At 33.7% G+C, this 16,567-nt stretch overlaps 4 protein-coding genes across 4 annotated transcripts; 1 reads left to right on the forward strand and 3 right to left on the reverse strand.

Moving 5' to 3' along the window:
- The first annotated feature begins 1,884 nt into the window (after positions 1-1,884).
- LOC129948312 (uncharacterized) lies at positions 1,885-2,256 on the forward strand. The gene has a single exon (XM_056059267.1). It carries the CDS (start codon positions 1,885-1,887, stop codon positions 2,254-2,256), a length of 372 nt encoding a protein of 123 aa, XP_055915242.1.
- Positions 2,257-3,879: 1,623 nt separating this feature from the next.
- Positions 3,880-5,561, reverse strand: LOC129953901 (uncharacterized). The gene is made up of 2 exons (XM_056067438.1): positions 4,439-5,561; positions 3,880-4,373 (listed from the first exon to the last, which is right to left on the reverse strand). Exons 1-2 carry the CDS (start codon positions 5,505-5,507, stop codon positions 4,177-4,179), a joined length of 1,266 nt encoding a protein of 421 aa, XP_055923413.1. The 5' UTR covers positions 5,508-5,561; the 3' UTR covers positions 3,880-4,176.
- Positions 5,562-8,907: 3,346 nt separating this feature from the next.
- On the reverse strand, positions 8,908-10,436 carry LOC129953900 (uncharacterized). Its single transcript, XM_056067437.1, has 2 exons — positions 9,320-10,436; positions 8,908-9,256 (listed from the first exon to the last, which is right to left on the reverse strand). Exons 1-2 carry the CDS (start codon positions 10,395-10,397, stop codon positions 9,057-9,059), a joined length of 1,278 nt encoding a protein of 425 aa, XP_055923412.1. The 5' UTR covers positions 10,398-10,436; the 3' UTR covers positions 8,908-9,056.
- A 1,779-nt stretch (positions 10,437-12,215) lies between these two features.
- On the reverse strand, positions 12,216-15,361 carry LOC129948321 (uncharacterized). The gene is made up of 2 exons (XM_056059278.1): positions 13,726-15,361; positions 12,216-12,274 (listed from the first exon to the last, which is right to left on the reverse strand). The coding sequence occupies exons 1-2, from the start codon at positions 15,359-15,361 to the stop codon at positions 12,216-12,218; spliced, it is 1,695 nt and encodes a 564-aa protein (XP_055915253.1).
- Positions 15,362-16,567: the final 1,206 nt, after the last annotated feature.

Below are 16,567 nucleotides of genomic sequence, written 5' to 3' on the forward strand. Positions count from 1 at the left end.
AAATAATTCTAAAACGAAAACTTAGTGAAGTACTTTATAAATTGTATAGACAAAAGAGATATTTTTCTTTGCAGAACCCAGGTACAATTTATTGTTAAGGAATATGCTTTGTTTTACCTTTGTTTAAAAAAAATCGGTTTTGGTTGTTTTTATCATTTTTAGAAAGGCATATTTTAAAAACCTGATGCGATAAGTCTTTGAAAGATTAACCATTAGGGTGCATTTTTATACTGAAAACTTAAAGGATTTAAAAATTGATTTACTGATTCCTACATTTAAGTTAACGGCAATAAGACTGTCAACCATCAAATGAATGACACTACAGTTTAGCCAACGCGTTGACACCAAACACTTTAATGGCTGAAACACAAACACGCTTTAGATTCGGCTTCGCCTGACGTTTACGAGTTCGACCGTAGAAATTTTATTATCACAATGAAGCTTGACCTCACGTTTCGTTTGACAATCGTAAGGAAAAAAACGTAATGTTAAGTAATGTGACTCCAAACGGAAGCTCCAGTTCAAATTTGCTTAACAATTGCTTTGTCTGACAGCTCAACAGCTGTAAAAAAGTCAACAAACAAAACACATTTGCTTTTGGAGGGATAACCATTGGTTTTTAGAAAAAGTTAAAAGGTACCTAAGTTATTGAAATAAATGTACATAGAATAAATATAGTCTGCGCTTCTTCTTGCTCCATGAGATGAACATACAAACGATAGGCTGTGTAAGCTAAATGTAAGAAATGTCATTCAACCCAACCTCGAGGCATGCCCATCGTAACGCAGACGAAGCCTATGCTAAAGCGTGTTTGTGTTTCACCCATAACGATCACACGATTCGAAAAAAATGTGAAGCAATGTTATTTTTGCAATTCATTAAAAATGCGAAAGAATATTAACAATTGGTACAGAATAAGCATATGATACATAATTTATGGGTAGTTTTTAATTTTATATCTAATAAAATAAAAATATCAACTGTCTAAAAAATCTGTGAAAACATGTAATGATGCTTTTGTTGAGTAGAACAGATTAAATAATATCACAAAGCCTTTAAAATAATGTCAAGTTGTACTTTGATTCCGTCTGATCAAACATTAAAAATTCTTAGCCTTTAAATCAATTCTGAGTTAAGAAAAGTGGGTTCTAAAAAAACTATTCGACAATTTAAGGCATGATTATAATATTAAAATGGGGTTGAACAAAAAGCCAATTGGTAACTTTCAGACACACATGGTTAATCGCGACTTTGATTCTCATCATACAAATTCATGAATTAATTATTTGGACTTTCAATTTTTTTTTGCTTTTAGTACTGAAAGATCTGTTTTTAATAAATAGCTACAAACAACAACGGCAAACGTACTTTGACATTGCAATGACTGACAGTCCCAACAGCGAGTAATCGTGGCCCAATAGAATTGACTCAGAAATTAAACTGTCACTGAAAATTGTCAACGCGTTGACTCAAGCATTTATCGTTGGCGATTTTAGGACGTGACGCTCTTTTGGGACGTCATTTTGACGTCAGAGAATCAACGCATTGACATTCTAATAATAGCTATAGTTTTTTACTTTCATAAAATATGTATTTGATAAAAAAACATACTGAAGAAATAAACAAATATGAAACTGGTTATCATATTTGTTTATTTCAGGTTGGAAAAGAACTTTTACCTGAACCATTGTTTAATAATATCTTAACCACAAAATTTGTCTAGATTATAATATTTAAATTTTGACCATATTGGACTTATTATAATTTTATTTTTGCAACCAACCAAAGTTTATTTGGATTTCTTATATAAATTAAATAAAAACCGTGCAAATCTTATCAGTCTCAAAATAAACTTTGAAGAGTTAGTAAGTAAAATAGACGAAAATGCGTTCTTTTGTGATATTGTCAATATTTGTTGTCCTTGTGGCTTTTGTCTGTGCCAAAGAAGAATCAGTTAAATCTGAATTTTCAAGAAGAGTCCGAAGGCAACTCGGTGGAGGTGGAATAGGACAAGCCTTTAATGCTGGGGCTCAGGCAGCTGCAGGTCTTTTTGGAGCTGGAGCACAAGCCCTAACTGGTGGACTTAGTGCTTTCGGTGGACAAGGTCTTGGTGGACAAGGAGGCGGTGGACAAGGATTTGGTGGACAAGGAGGCGGTGGACAAGGATTTGGTAGACAAGGAGGAGGTGCACAAGGAGGCGGTGGACAAGGATTTGGTGGACAAGGATTTGGGGGACAAGGATTTGGTGGACAATGAGGTCGACAATGAGGTCGTGGACAGTGAGATACTGTGGATGAAGCATCATTTTGAAGTATAGAAACAGAACTTTAAACCATAATTAATTCAGTATATGATAAAAATATTATTCATTTTTAAGATTTCTTTTAAAATATTTTGTAACTATTTTAAATTATAAGAAATAAAATCAATTTTCCATTAGTTCTTCTTTTTAATAGGACTTTAGTTTTAAGCTTCAACAAAATTTGGATAACATTAGATCTTTTGACTCTTTTATTTATTGAACACTGAGACCAACAGGATGTATGTGGTATTTATTAAGTTTGTTGAGACTTAAATATACCTTTATATTATATTATTATGTCAGATGCTTACTTTAATTTAAATTTTTTTCGCGAAACACTTCCTATAAAATTGAATTGAATTAAAGCACCCTATAAATAAGTCTATCTTTTTTTTGAGTTGTTTACAAAGTAAATTTCATGAAGTGTCGGAGCTTTTAAGAAAAACCCTTCCGATTGTCAAAACGTAACATTATATAATTACTTCTTCGTACTGAAACTGTGAACAAGTAAAGACCGTGTCTTTATTCAAATTTTTAATTATTATCGTATTTTGCATTGGATTTAAAAAAACAGAGAAACAAAAACACTTGGTTTCTGTCAACAAAGTGCTTGATGAAACATTTTTTGGTCACTGATCCTAGCCAATTCCCAAAATTTAGTTAAGATAATCTTGTTCGTGGCTTCAAAATTTCTATTCATTTTCAAAAGCCTCCTTTCAAAGCACAAAATAGTCCTCAGTTAATATTGTACCTTCTCCTTTCTTTCGCAATGTAATAAGTGTATTACTGGGTACCTTATCTTTAATGAGTTTCTCATTAAAGATGGGTCGATTTTAATGTTATATAGTTTACGATGTCTTTGATTTTTCGACAAAAATTAGGATCAACTTCCAAATGCTCAAAAATCCGATAAGCAAATACACGACGCTGCTTTATGATCCTTTGGGTACAGCTCCTAAGTCTGTTGGATTCTGCAGTCCCAAATCACGAAACGAAATTCGCCACGTTAAGGCAAGTTGTTGTTAGCGACACAGAATTGACGTCGTCGGATTCTGCTGCACACTTTCACAAACATCTGCAATGTGTCCGGCAGATGTTGATGAAACAAAAATGCTGTAGTTGGAAAGCCGATTTCTTTTAAATCCTTCGTTAAGAGTAAAATTCTGCAACGCATTACGCGTAGAACCACATTTAAACGCAATACTTTACAAAAAAAACGTATTAATCACACTTTTTGGCAAATAAGCTTGATTCTATTTTCGATTAGTTTTGAAAGTTTTGCAAATATTAGTTTAAATACGCGCAGTCTAGAATTTTCGAATTTTTAAGATACAAATTTGATTACCAACATCCTCAAACAAAAACAAATAAAAAGGAAAAAGGGCACAAATTTGTAGAACAAGGACCTATTTAGTTCTTTCCGAGTGGATTGGAAATAACTTTCAATTTGAGACTTTCAATAGAACCTGATTCCAAGGACTTTAATGTGAGACAGTACAGTTCCTTACAAGATGAAAAGCCCTTTGTTTGTTTCAAATTCTGAATCCAAAAGGTAAAATTTATATTCGTAATTTTCATTTCATTTTAATTTATTTATTTATAATCACCATTTAATACATTAATATATACTTAAAACTATCCTTTAAGCTTACGAACCAATTCGCCATCTTATAATTCATTACTTTTCTTAAAAAGTATCTTTGGTTTAGTATAGATAAACACTCTTAACCATAGCTCCGTTTAACCGTTATACCAACTAATTACAACAAAATAATTAAATCCTTAAATCTATATTCTCAATGTTGACATTAAATCACACTTTAGAGAGATCACTTTTTTAGCTATACTGATATAAGAATTTCACTCAATCGTCCTCAATCTCTGTGATCCAATAAACCTTTGCGATCAAACACCGGCAATAGCCTCTTTAAATTCTTCTGGACTTTTTCATTTTGGAAAACTAAACTTTTATAATTCAAACCCCGTTCATCTTCACTCATTAAAGCATGAAAATCTGCATCATCATTTTTGTCATTTATCTGGACAGCTTGGACCAAGCATGAAGAAAAAGCTTTAAAAAAAAGAACATCAAGTTGTGAGACAAAAAATAGAAAAATAAACTTGATTAGTCCTTACCATAGAAGTTTTTCTCAGACATATGCAACAGGAACTGATGTAAACTGGGAATCTTAGCTTGGAATTGTAGAGCTTTCAAAGTTCCAGCGAATATGTTGTAGTAATATTGAAAAAGTTCGTCCTGTTGATGTAGCCGAATTTCTTCACTCAGGGATGTATTGAAGAAGTAGTGCAAATCAATAGCGGGTGATCCCCAGCAACTGTATTGGAAGTCAATAAGAATCACATCATTCGGATGCTGGTTTGGGCCTTCATTGAACATGGCGTTATTGACCCAGAAGTCTCCATGAGCCAAGACATTCACATGACCTTCGATAGGATCGAAGACTTGTTTTCCATATTCCATCAGTTTAGGCTTAAGTGCATTAAGTTTATCGGCATAGTACTTATAACCATCCCATTGGCTTATCATGTTACTGCAAGCTACCAGAAGTCCCTCAAAGAATGGTCTGTAGGAGTTCGTGTGTCGATTGAACATTCCACGGTCGTAGCCCTTGAAAGTTCCCGGCTCACGTTCATTTAAAACAGCTGAAGTGGCGTGCATTTTGGCCAACTTTCTTAGGCACAGTTTTACGTGTTCCATGTCCAAGCCCTTAGTTCGGTCACACATAATGTACTGGCGCTGTGAGAGATCTTCAAATACGATCGCTGAACGTTCAAACTCTACAGCAATGGTTTGTGGGAACATCTTATCCGGATCACCGATTTCCTCGAGCAACGCGTTAAGCTTCGGAATAATTTTGTCATATATTTCCATTTCTCTGGTGTAAATGTCGTATTGCTCCATCAGTTCATTCGCAAAGTCATCTCCTTCGAATGAGCTCTTAACGATGTACGATCCTGTTCTAGGTTCTTGATCACTTCCCATCTTATATTGAACCGCCACTCTGGTCATGACACTAGCAAAGTTCTCTCCTTTGCCAATAGCTGGAGAGAGTGTCATAGAAGTAACCTCCAAGCTGGGGTCCTTAAAGTGAATGCTCAGCTTCTCCCTGAGGAAGTCCTTTGTCAGCCATTCTGGCACTGGCTGGACTTCATCTATAGTAGCGATATTCTGACACTCTGGCATAACTTTAGAAATAGAAGCTTCTGCAAGAACGATAGTCTTTTAATTGAGATGCCTTTACGAATGTCAGATGCTTTTATACAGATGCTGACTGAGCTGTCAACTGTAGACTTAATTTATGATCAAAAGTAATTTATTTCGCCCGCTAATTCTAGCAAAATCTCTCCTCGCTACTTTGTTCATCTGTCATCTGGTTAGGGGTGTGGGTGTTGTGTTATCAATTGAATTGTAGCTTAGGTGTGCAATAAGCGTACTTCTAACGAAGATATGTAGATCTACCTACTTTAGGAACTCGCATGCTTTGTGATTGTGTACTATTCTTATATTAAGACGCCATTATTATCAAAAGTATTTTTAAACTCAAATGTCTAAGAGACGTGTTCCAAAGGTACACAATGATTGAAATCGAGACAAATATTCACTCGAGTTAACGTCATTTGCTTAACGATGCTTATGGTTTGTATTTATAGTTTAAAGCTGCTGGTAATATGGATTAGAGAGAATTTTTTTGTTGAGCTTTGTTATTTATTGCATCTATGCACGAGTTCTTAGTCTAATATATTAATATAAATATTTATTTAATTCTGGAAATAGTCAGGACCGTGTGTTGAAATCTAAAGGGTTTTAAGTTTCCTTTTTCTTTTTAGGTTATCAACTTTTGTTTGTAGAGCTTAGTTCATACAATCGATAGATCTTATAAGGCCGTTGAATCTATCAGTGATAAAAATGATGTAGTGTTACAATTTTCAGAAAATTTTACTGAATCTTTTAGATTTTCAGGAACCATGTATAAGAAATAATAACAACTTTTTGACCATTTTTCTGATATTTAAACACAGTTCGGTATATTTTATTTTCACAATTAGACATTAATGAAGAACTGGTCTTCAATGTTTTCTCATCGTTAAGGGTATACATCACGATTTCTTCCGTACTTTTTAAATCCATAGAATCTGTTAGATCACTGTGTCTACATAATAAGTATTTTCCTCCTGAGTGTGAGCACTAGGAAAGGGAGAGAGCGTTTGAAAGGAGGTGTCGGTGCACATTGGTTTTGAATTCCTGAATATTGCAATGGCTGGGAAAGACAGAGTGTGGAAAGGCATTCCACATTCGCGTTGCACGGTTAAAGAACGAATCTACCTATATGTACTTGACAGTACAACCGAAATTGGGCTCGAGGGTATATTGGTGTGCATTCCTAGAAGCGCGAGTATTACAGTCGAACTGCTTAAAGGAAGGAATGCAACTGGCTATTTCCCTAGAGCATAAAGCGTTAAAATAACGGTAAAAGACAGTGAGACAAGAAATATTTCGACGATTTTCAAGCGATGTAAATGATCTTATGATGGTAATATCACCAATCAAACGTTCAATACTGTCGAAAAGGCTTAAATAAGTTGCGGACCACCAGCCCTGATATGGGAGTTATACTCAAGCCTTGCACGCATATAAGTCTTGTAGATAACAGCCAGATCAGAGGGGGGGGACAACTTTTTGCATCGCCTCAGAAAACCCAAACATCTTGCGTCATTTTTGGCGACATCGCGTATGTGATCGTTCTACAAAAGGTGTTTGGTGATACAAATTCCGAAAATATCGAGATGTTCAGTCTCCTCGATGGAATTGCCATCTATGGATAATGGCAAGTGGGGTATATCTCGCTTTAATGATACAAGACAGCATTGAGTTTTCGAAAAAGAGGAATGTGAATCTGAAAACGAATATAAAAAGCTAGGAGTACTATCTTCAGCGAAACAATGTATTGGATTAGAAGTTGCAGACAGGAGATTATTAATAAAAATGAGAAAGTGTGTTGGAGAAAGAACAGAGCCCTGGGGCACACCAGCATTTATTTTGTGGTTTTCAACCTTGAACTCATCCAATACTACTTCTATTGAAAGATTCGAAAGGTAATTGAATTACTAATCCAATGAAGGAGGGATCCATGAAAACCGAAAGCACGCATTTTCGGTAAGAGAGCTTAATGCCAAACCCTATCAAATGATTTTGAAATATCAAGTGCAAGAATCTTACTTACTCCAAAGCGATGTAAATTAAATTTGCTCCACTGTTCGGTGAGATGAACCATGAGATCTCCAGTGGACCTATTGCTGCCTAACAAAGGGATTAGCTTTCTCTAAAGAGCTAACAAATGAATTGTCATTGACAACGAGCGTACGGACCGAGGAAGAATTCTAAATGACTAAAAATTTGTACTGCCTTTGGGATATTGCGTAATTTTTTTCATGCAAAAATTTGGTCCGTCGAATATGGGCATTGCAGGCCTCCCTGGCTTGCTTAAACTTATTCCGATTTTCCTCAGTTGGATTGGTTTTACAACAACGGAAACATACCTTCTTGACCCTAATAACCCCTCTACAGCTACCATCGAAACATGCGTTTTCCTTAGGTCTTATGCTTTTAACCCTATTCGGGATAAAAGTTCTCATTCCCAGGAGAATGAAACTTGTGATCATATCCCCGCTGCCGTCAACGTCACTATCGAGGAAGCATAGTGACCAGTTAAAGATCCTAAAATAATTATTGAGACCGTCCAAGTTGGCTTTCTCGTATTGCCAAACGGGTTTCTTAGGAGCACTTTCTTTAACTGGAGAGTTTTCACGCGAGAAATTTGCTGATATGACACAATGGTAAGATGCGCCAAGAGAAGATAGAACACGAATAGTGTACTTACGAGGGCCAGAAGTAAGACCCAAGTCAAGAGTGTTTTCTGCTCGACCTACCACATCCGATATACGAGTGGGCTCGTTGACTCGATGAGTTATTTGGTTCAACTCAGCCAAGATCTCAGCACACACTCCCTAGGATGTTGTCTTTGCCAAATGTTGAAGCCATGAAGAATTGTGTACATTGAAATCGCCCGTAATAACGATTTTAGTGCGAGAATAGGAAAAAAAATTCTTTGGATGGAATCAGAATTCACGAGAAGTTGATACTCTGTCTGGATTGGGGCTTCGTAAAGCAATAGTGAATGATTTGCTTATTAATGGAAAATTTAAACCACATACAATTGAAAAAAGAATTGGTGCAGACCATATTGTGGCAAAAACTGATAAGCAACAGCATTCCTAATGTACATATATGGCAAGATAATGGCACCAAATTTTACCCGTGAATAAAGAATTCAGTGAGATCGAACTCCTTAACTACTTTGGTTTTACTTAGTGCCAATATAGCTGGCCTGTTTAAAACAGTATGGGAGTACACAGAAAGAAAATTCGCTACGTGAAAAATCGTCGGTCTTAAGCTTACGGTAAAACGCAATATATCCAGGGTTTCTGTACTTAGAATACTTTTTCACAGGTTTAATTTAAAAGGACACTCAAGTGTAAAGTCACAAGTAATTAAGTAAGTGGCTGATCGAACACTGCCGCACGAATGTTTTGATTTAAAATTTTCAGTGTTTTTATTTTTCTTAAAATTAGTGTTAAGTATATAGTACATACTTAAAAGTACTATAAATATTTATAACCGTTTTTCCCATATTTAAAACCAGTTAATGATCAAAATCTTTAAACGTCCTCTTCATCAATCCCTGTGATCCAATAGACCCCTTCTATCGAAAATTGGAAGTAGCCTCTTTAGATTCTTTTGCACTTTTTCGTTCTTGAAAATTGAATATTTGAAATTCATAGCTCGCTCATCTTCGCCAACTAAAGCTCGGAAATCAGCATCCTCAGCTTCTTCATTTAGCACTAAAGCATGCATCAAGCATCCTGATATAAAAACTAAAGTAATAAAGAATTAAATTTGAAGTGTTATTATTTTGCTAGCATTATGATGATATTTACCAAGAAAATCCTTCTCAGCCATATGCAACAGAAATGTGTGTAAACTGGGAATTTTAGCTTTGAATCGAAGGGCTTTCAAGGTTTCAACAAAGATCTTGTAGTAATAGTGGAAGAGTTCATCCTGTTGAAATAACCTTATGTCTTCCTTAAGTGATGTATTGAAGAACCAGTGCAGATCGATTGCAGGTGACCCCCAGCAACTAAATTGGAAGTCTATCAGAATGACATCGTTTGGCTGTTGGTTTGGTTCTTGATTGAACATAACATTGTTGATCCAAAAGTCTCCATGAGCGAAGACATTTACATGTCCGTCAGTAAGATCGAAAGCTTGTTTTCCGTATTCCAAAAGTTTTGGTTTGAGAGCAAGTAGTTTTTCTGCATATTCTCTGTAGTCCTTCCACTGACTTACGGTCTTATAACAAGCTTCTAAATTTCCTATATATAAAGGACCGTAAGAATTTGTGTATCGATTGAACATCCCCCGATCGTAACCGTTGAAAATTCCAGGTTCACGTTCATTCAAAACAGCTGATGTTGCGTGCATCTTGGCCAGCTTCTTTAGACATAGCTTTGTTTGATCCATATCTAAGCCCTTTGTTTTGTCACACATTATGTATTGACGTTCGGAAAGGTCTTCAAAAATAATTGTCGAAAGATCATAGTCAACGGCAATAGTTTCCGGGAACATCTTATCCATGTCACCGATCTCTTCTAGCAAAGCGTTTAGTTTGGGAATGATCTCCCGGTATATATCCATTTCCCTAGTATATATATTGTAGGGCTTCATCACCTCGTTCGCAAAGTCATCGCCTTCGAAGGAGCTCTTGACGATATACGATTTTGTTCTTGGCTCTAAATCACCATTCGTCTTATATTGAACAAAAACTCGAGTCATGATACTGCCAAAGTTCTGGCCCTTTCCAACAGCTGGACAAGAACTCAAAGAAACCACCTCCAAACTTGGGTCTTTTAAATGGATTCTAAGTTTTTCAGTAAAGTAATCCCTGGTCAGCCATTTTGTATGAAGTTGTGATTCACTAATGGTATCTATAGGTTTTAAACTCAGATATTCGGGCATGTTTTGAGAGGCAGCAAAAATATTATTAACTCCAAACAGTCGAATGAAACTTCTCAGAGTGAGATGTCTGGAAGGATTCCTGCAGCTTTTATAAGATATAAGATGTTTTTGCAACAAATATTATTTATTACATAAAATAAAACTTGTTTGCTTTATAACATAGATAATTAATCTTGTGTCCTATTTTTTGTCAAACTAGTGGAAAAACAGACAAACATGTTTTTAGACATTCTACGAGGTGATTAAACCGTAGAGAATCCCTTCCGAAGTAGACTAGTCTAAAAACTCCGCTATCTTAGCTTAAATTATTTATGATTGTGTTTATGCGTTTAAATATAAATATAAATAAAACTTCACAACTGCGGGAGTTAGTAACCAACGTTTTGTTTGAGTGTCTCCGATGTTTCGCCAAGTCGTTAGAGCCTTAGAATAATTAACAAATAGTTTTTGATTTTCAAGAGTATGCTCACAAAAAAAGAATTTAAAATACTCGTTCTTTTTTCTGTTATTTATAGCCGAACACCTATTACGGTCTAAAAGCTGAAGTGTTTGAAATGGTACTCGTATATCGATTTTGAAATTTTTTTTTTCGGCTCATATTTTATATAAATTATAGTCTTTAATATACACAGGTTGTCCCGTAAAGGATGACCTTTTTATAAAAACATTTTGAAAAACATCAATTTTTATCCCGTTTTTTTACCTAACCTGTTTATAAATGGTTCTTGTTTCTACTGTTTTTGGAATTTTAAATTAACTGAAAGGCCAAAAATTAAATGAGAGTCTTCCTTAAAAGATTTCAATTTTTTATCTTAAGTTTAAAAATGCATAAAAGACCTTTTCAAATACAGAACATTTATATATTTGGTCACACAAAATAATTGATTAAATTAATCTTATTTGTGTAAAAATCATAAAATTTACATAAGTCGAAGGGTAATAAGAGCAAAGTTAGTTTTATTTTTTTAACATACATAACTAACTAAAAATATCACTAAAAGACACACAAAAAGTTCTAATAAGTCCAACTCCCAAACTTCAAAATTCTTTTTTTCGGCGGACTTAATCTTAAGAAAAATGATTGCCATGAAAATGAATGCGAATAGGAAAATAAACTTTTAAATAACATTAGATTTCTATTAAGAATTTTGTATTTCCATTAACTAAAAGTCCAGTAATATGCTATCGTCGATTAGCAGCTGAATTAGAAGGAAAAAATGCATTGGTTCTCTCACTTCCTTACAAATGATTTAACTTTAAATGTTTAAATATTTCAAACGCTACTAATGCCACGCCCTCTTTTGTAATTTTGAAGTTTTCTTAGAACTTAAAAAGACACTTAAGGTTTGTTTTGCTGTTTATTTGTTAGGATTATTTTATTCGTAAGCAAAAAAGCAAAAAAGTTACATTTCAAATAACTCGTGTGCACATTTTTTGATCAAAAAATGTGTGTATGTCACGTGATTAAATAGATTTCTTCGATCGAAAATTGGAAATAACATCTTCAATTTGTTTTTCAACATTGGTTGAGCCAAGCATCCTGATATAAAAGTTAAAGATATGAGAGTAGAAATTTAACATTAGAAAATTCTTATGAATATATATTAGCCCAGTTTTTACCATATAAGCTTTTCTTCTACAATCTGAACTAATGTAAACCAGGAATTCTAGCTCGGATTAGCAGCAGAGTACCTTGAATTCTTGAATTGCTTCGTTGTACAAAATGTTGTTTGTCTAGAAGTCTCAATGAGCGACACATTTTAATATGGATTAGGATCCCATAGCAAATAGTTTTTCGTGTACCGAGTAAACATTCTCCTATCGTACAACATTCTTTTGAAGGTCTTCCAATACAATTGCCGAGAGATCGTAGTCTTCTGCAAAGATTTCCCGAAACATTTTATCCTTATAACAAATATCTTCTAGAAAAGCTTTTAATTTCACTTGAAGTGATTTCGAAAAGTATTCGAAGTAATAAAGTCGAACGAATGATAGAATCTTGAAACAATATAACTTGATTTTTAATTAAGATCGCGATTTCATTTCACTATATTAGTTTGGGATTGGAGTCTCAGTGTCTTAAAGTTAAAATGTTTTACTAATAGAGATTTCATTTCAGATATTGGTTTAGTCCTTCGTTGAACATAAAGTTGTTTGTACAGAAGTCTTTATCAATGATCCTATTGAAGTGATCGTAAATTGGGTCTCGGAGTTTATTTTCAAAACCAATTTCTTAAAGATTGTTTTATTTCGCAATGATTTTTGGGGACATTTTATCCATATCAACAATATCTTCTTGGAAATCCTTAAGCTGTAGATTTCATTTCACTCTATTAGTTTGAAATTGGAGTCTCAGAGTCTTAAAGTTAAAGTGTTTTACTAATAGAGATTTCATTAATCATTTTGTCCTTCGTTGAATATCAAGTTGTTAGCCCAGAAGTCTATGTCAATGTGAACATTGAAGTGATCTTCAATAGGATCTCAAATTTCATTTTCAAAATCAATTACTTAAAGATTGTTTTCTTCCGCAATGGTTTTTGGGAACATTTTATCCATATCAACGATATCTCCTAGGAAAGCGTTAAGCTGGGAATAGACTTTCCTATTAGATCCAACAAGTATTTAAACTGGATTGGTTTGATGAGCTTCGAGTGAGGCTTTTATAATGTGTTTTAGAAACGGATTCGATTTATTATTGTCTTTGCTCACGGTCATTCTTCAGAATCAAGTTAAATACGGCAGTTGATTGATTTTTGAGAAATTGAAATCATAAAGTCAGAATTAAAGCATTGTTAAAATTTTCATATCTAAGCTTATGCTATTTTTGAAACTTATGTGAATAAATAATACTCTTGTTAGCATAAGTTTTATCTGTGTTTGAACATTTCTCTCTCTTTTGTTATGTCTGTCAAATTATGAGAATATTTTATTTACTAGTTACAAACAAGACTAAAAACATATGCATTACATTAAATGCTTGAATACGAGCATGTGTTAAAAATTCCAAGTTTTGATAGTTCCTATTCAACTAAGAACTCCAATTTTAAAAGATAATTAGGTGCTTACTTCGTGTTTCTTGACGTTTATTAATTGGTATGTTTTATTAATCGAATTCAAAAATGCGCCAGTTGTTTGCATGATAATCAATTGAAAAAAATTTTGTTTTGCTTTTTCGACTTCTTCCACTTGTAAACAAAAATTTCCCCAATGAAACAGAAAACCATCAAAGCATAAGCTCCGCCAAGTGCCAACCAAATCCACTTGAAGTCTTCCACCCTTAAAGCAACACATTCTGTGTTCATGGTCAAATCTTGAATCTTTATTTTACCGATTTCTTTCAATTCATAAAAACTCCTCTGCTTCCAGAACTCTAACAATCCAGATAATTGTGTTTCCAAAAGAAATGCATTCAAAATCTCTTTATAGATTGAGTTTTCGTTAATGGGAAACGCCCATTGAAAATTCGTCATAAGACACATTTGCTTCGGCAAACGAAACAATGGTTTAGTGAAAAGCTTTTGCTGATTTTGATAAATTTTCCATTTCACATTATTGACCGCATAGGCAAAGCTTGTGTTGAAAGTGTCTCGAATTTTAACAAAAGTACTTAAGTCACTTTCCAAAACGAACATGTTGAAATATTTGGTTTTGAAAATTGGGTTATGTTCGAAAAGCAACTCAATTTCAATTTTAAGACCGAGGACTTTTAAATTCGAAGCCAAGAGATCATCAAAGGTTTCAAGTTTATTTTTTGTCGGCTGACTTGTCATAAAGGTCTGAAGAAAGGCATCGTACGAGGTTACGAACATAATTCCGGATATGAAAATCACCGAATATAGAATCTTTGTCGTGTATGAAGTGTTTTTTCTTTCAATAAACGATTGTCCAAGTAGTCCACGTAAGCTGTCGTTGAATAGGCTGTTCAGTAAAGATGATTTTTTCTCTGATAGATGGGCAGCTACGTGAAGCATAACTGACAGAACTAGAACTTCGATGAGAGTGATGCATAGAGCTTTCCACTTCCACACAAATGTAAAAATTTTATAGACCGGAATACTCGCTTCGATCGGAATCATAACACACCAATCAATATAGTCGCAAGGATATGTGAAGAAATCCATTGGCTTAATAATATTTGGAAATGTTGCTGAGGCTGATATTTCAATGGTCTTATTGACTACTAAATCAATAATTTGGTTTGACGAAAGTTTTAAGTTTATTAAGCTGGTATTTAATATAGCGTTGTGTTTTTTAGCAAAAGCATTGAAAACATGGCCAAAGTAACCGCCTATTTTTGTTTGTCCTTGTTCGTTTTGAGAAACTATCAAACATGGTTCAGGTCCTGCTAACAACACTGGCAGAATAGAACTTTTAAGATCTCGCATACGTTCTGGAAAGAATGAATCTCTCATGTCTTCGTCATCATCTGTCCATACAATTTCCTCGATTTTAAATTCAGGAAAATTAGTAAATCGGTAGAAGATTGAAGAAGTTGAAAAATCCCGAAAAACCACAATCACATTTATCATGTCATTTTGAAAACAGAATTGAAAGATTTCCTTCAATAGATCTTCGTCAAAGGAATCGGTTCTTGAAATCAAAATAATTCTAGAAGAACGCCTCTTTTGAAGGTAAACCAATATTTCTTGCAATAGTTTTGCCCCAGAATCAAGTTGAACGACTGCTAGAAAGTTCCCGGTGAACTTTCTGTTCAATGAAAACGAATCGATGCCACTCGATATGACCAATGGAACTGTAAAGTTGGGTTTTAGTAGTTCCTTGATGAAATTCTCATTTATCGCGTTATGATCTGAGCTTTCCATTAGAATAAGAAGAGTTTCAGATTTTCTATCACTTTGGACATTTTTAATGAATTTCACTAACTTTCGATTAAAATCAGAAGACTGAACTATTGAATGTGATGTGGCTAAAGCCAACAAACCAAAAACTATTATGTATAACATGCTCGAAGTAATATCACAAACTGAAGAACTTATGTGTTGGTTGCGACTAAAAGTTGATAGTGTATATATTTTTCTTTGATGGTTTCAATGATTTAATCGGATGTTATACTTGCAAGGTTTGGTATACCTGGTATTAGAACAAATAATGATTGAGGACTTTTAGTAGTGTAATGTGTAATTTTCATGGAATTCAAATGTTAACCGGAATGAGAACATTTTAACTTGTGTAATAAGTAATATTTAACTTTTTGAAACTTTTATTTTTGTTCGCTGTTAAGTGTCAAATTAGAGAAGGAAACTCTTTGCATTATTTATTAATTATTCCTTTATTCCTAGTCAACCTTAAACGTCTTTTAAAATAGAAAGCTATGTAAGTTTATTTTATTTATTGTTTATTTTTATTATTTTTGTGATTTCTGAATTGTTGTTTCTCGTTAATTAAAGTAAAGTATTTTGACCCATTTTTAAAACATATACATACTTAATTTTATAAGATAAAAATAATGTTTAAAATGTCAAGACTATGTTGGTTCCATTGTCTGAAAATTAAGACTAATCCAAATTAATGGTAGTCAAAATTTTTAGGACAGATTTATAAATAAAAAAACAATACAATTTATTTCACTGTTTTATTTGTACTGTTCACAAAATATGAAACAAAGTAAATAAGACTAAACAGAAACATTTCGTATTTTTCATACAAAATAGCCTTCAAATGAACTTTCATAAAACGGCTTGCCTTGTTTTTCTGGGTTACTATTTTCTTTGTTAAATTATTAAAGCTCTTGTGAGTGACTTGCCGAAATTCAAGAATTAGTTACCATTTAAAATGTTATGAGTTTAGTTTTTGAGTCTTTTTATTTATGATGTATTGTAATTTTATTTTTTTATTTATGAACTAGCGTAATTTTCTATTAATTTGTAACTCCAAGGTTTGTTCGTATCTAGTTTAGGTTCGCACCGCGCGCCGCGACGCCGCCGCCTCTCCGTTTCCCTGTATGTTCGAACAGAAAGTTTGGAACAAATTCTTTAACTCAAGGAAATGTTTCCTAGCTTCGAGAAGTAAATCTAGTATATTTTTTTTTATAAATAATAGTTCAGTGTCCGGAATATAAACCGAAAATTTAACGTCACATCTCAGTAAAAAGTTAATTATACTCAAATTTCGCCGGTCAAGAAAATTAATTTTTTTTGGTTTGTGATTTG

Source organism: Eupeodes corollae, chromosome 1 (assembly GCF_945859685.1).
Source record: "Eupeodes corollae chromosome 1, idEupCoro1.1, whole genome shotgun sequence".
NCBI lineage: Eukaryota > Metazoa > Arthropoda > Insecta > Diptera > Syrphidae > Eupeodes > Eupeodes corollae.

Coding starts and splice junctions, on each gene's coding strand:
- LOC129948312 (XM_056059267.1), top strand. CDS start 1,885: ATGCGTTCTTTTGTGATATTGTCAATATTTGTTGTCCTTGTGGCTTTT.
- LOC129953901 (XM_056067438.1), bottom strand. CDS start 5,507: ATGCCAGAGTGTCAGAATATCGCTACTATAGATGAAGTCCAGCCAGTG. Junction 4,374..4,438: donor GTCTGAGAAAAACTTCTATG/GTAAGGACTAAT, acceptor TTTTTTTTAAAG/CTTTTTCTTCATGCTTGGTC.
- LOC129953900 (XM_056067437.1), bottom strand. CDS start 10,397: ATGCCCGAATATCTGAGTTTAAAACCTATAGATACCATTAGTGAATCA. Junction 9,257..9,319: donor GGCTGAGAAGGATTTTCTTG/GTAAATATCATC, acceptor TTATTACTTTAG/TTTTTATATCAGGATGCTTG.
- LOC129948321 (XM_056059278.1), bottom strand. CDS start 15,361: ATGTTATACATAATAGTTTTTGGTTTGTTGGCTTTAGCCACATCACAT. Junction 12,275..13,725: donor TTATGAATTGAAAGAAATCG/GTAAAATAAAGA, acceptor AAATCTTTGCAG/AAGACTACGATCTCTCGGCA.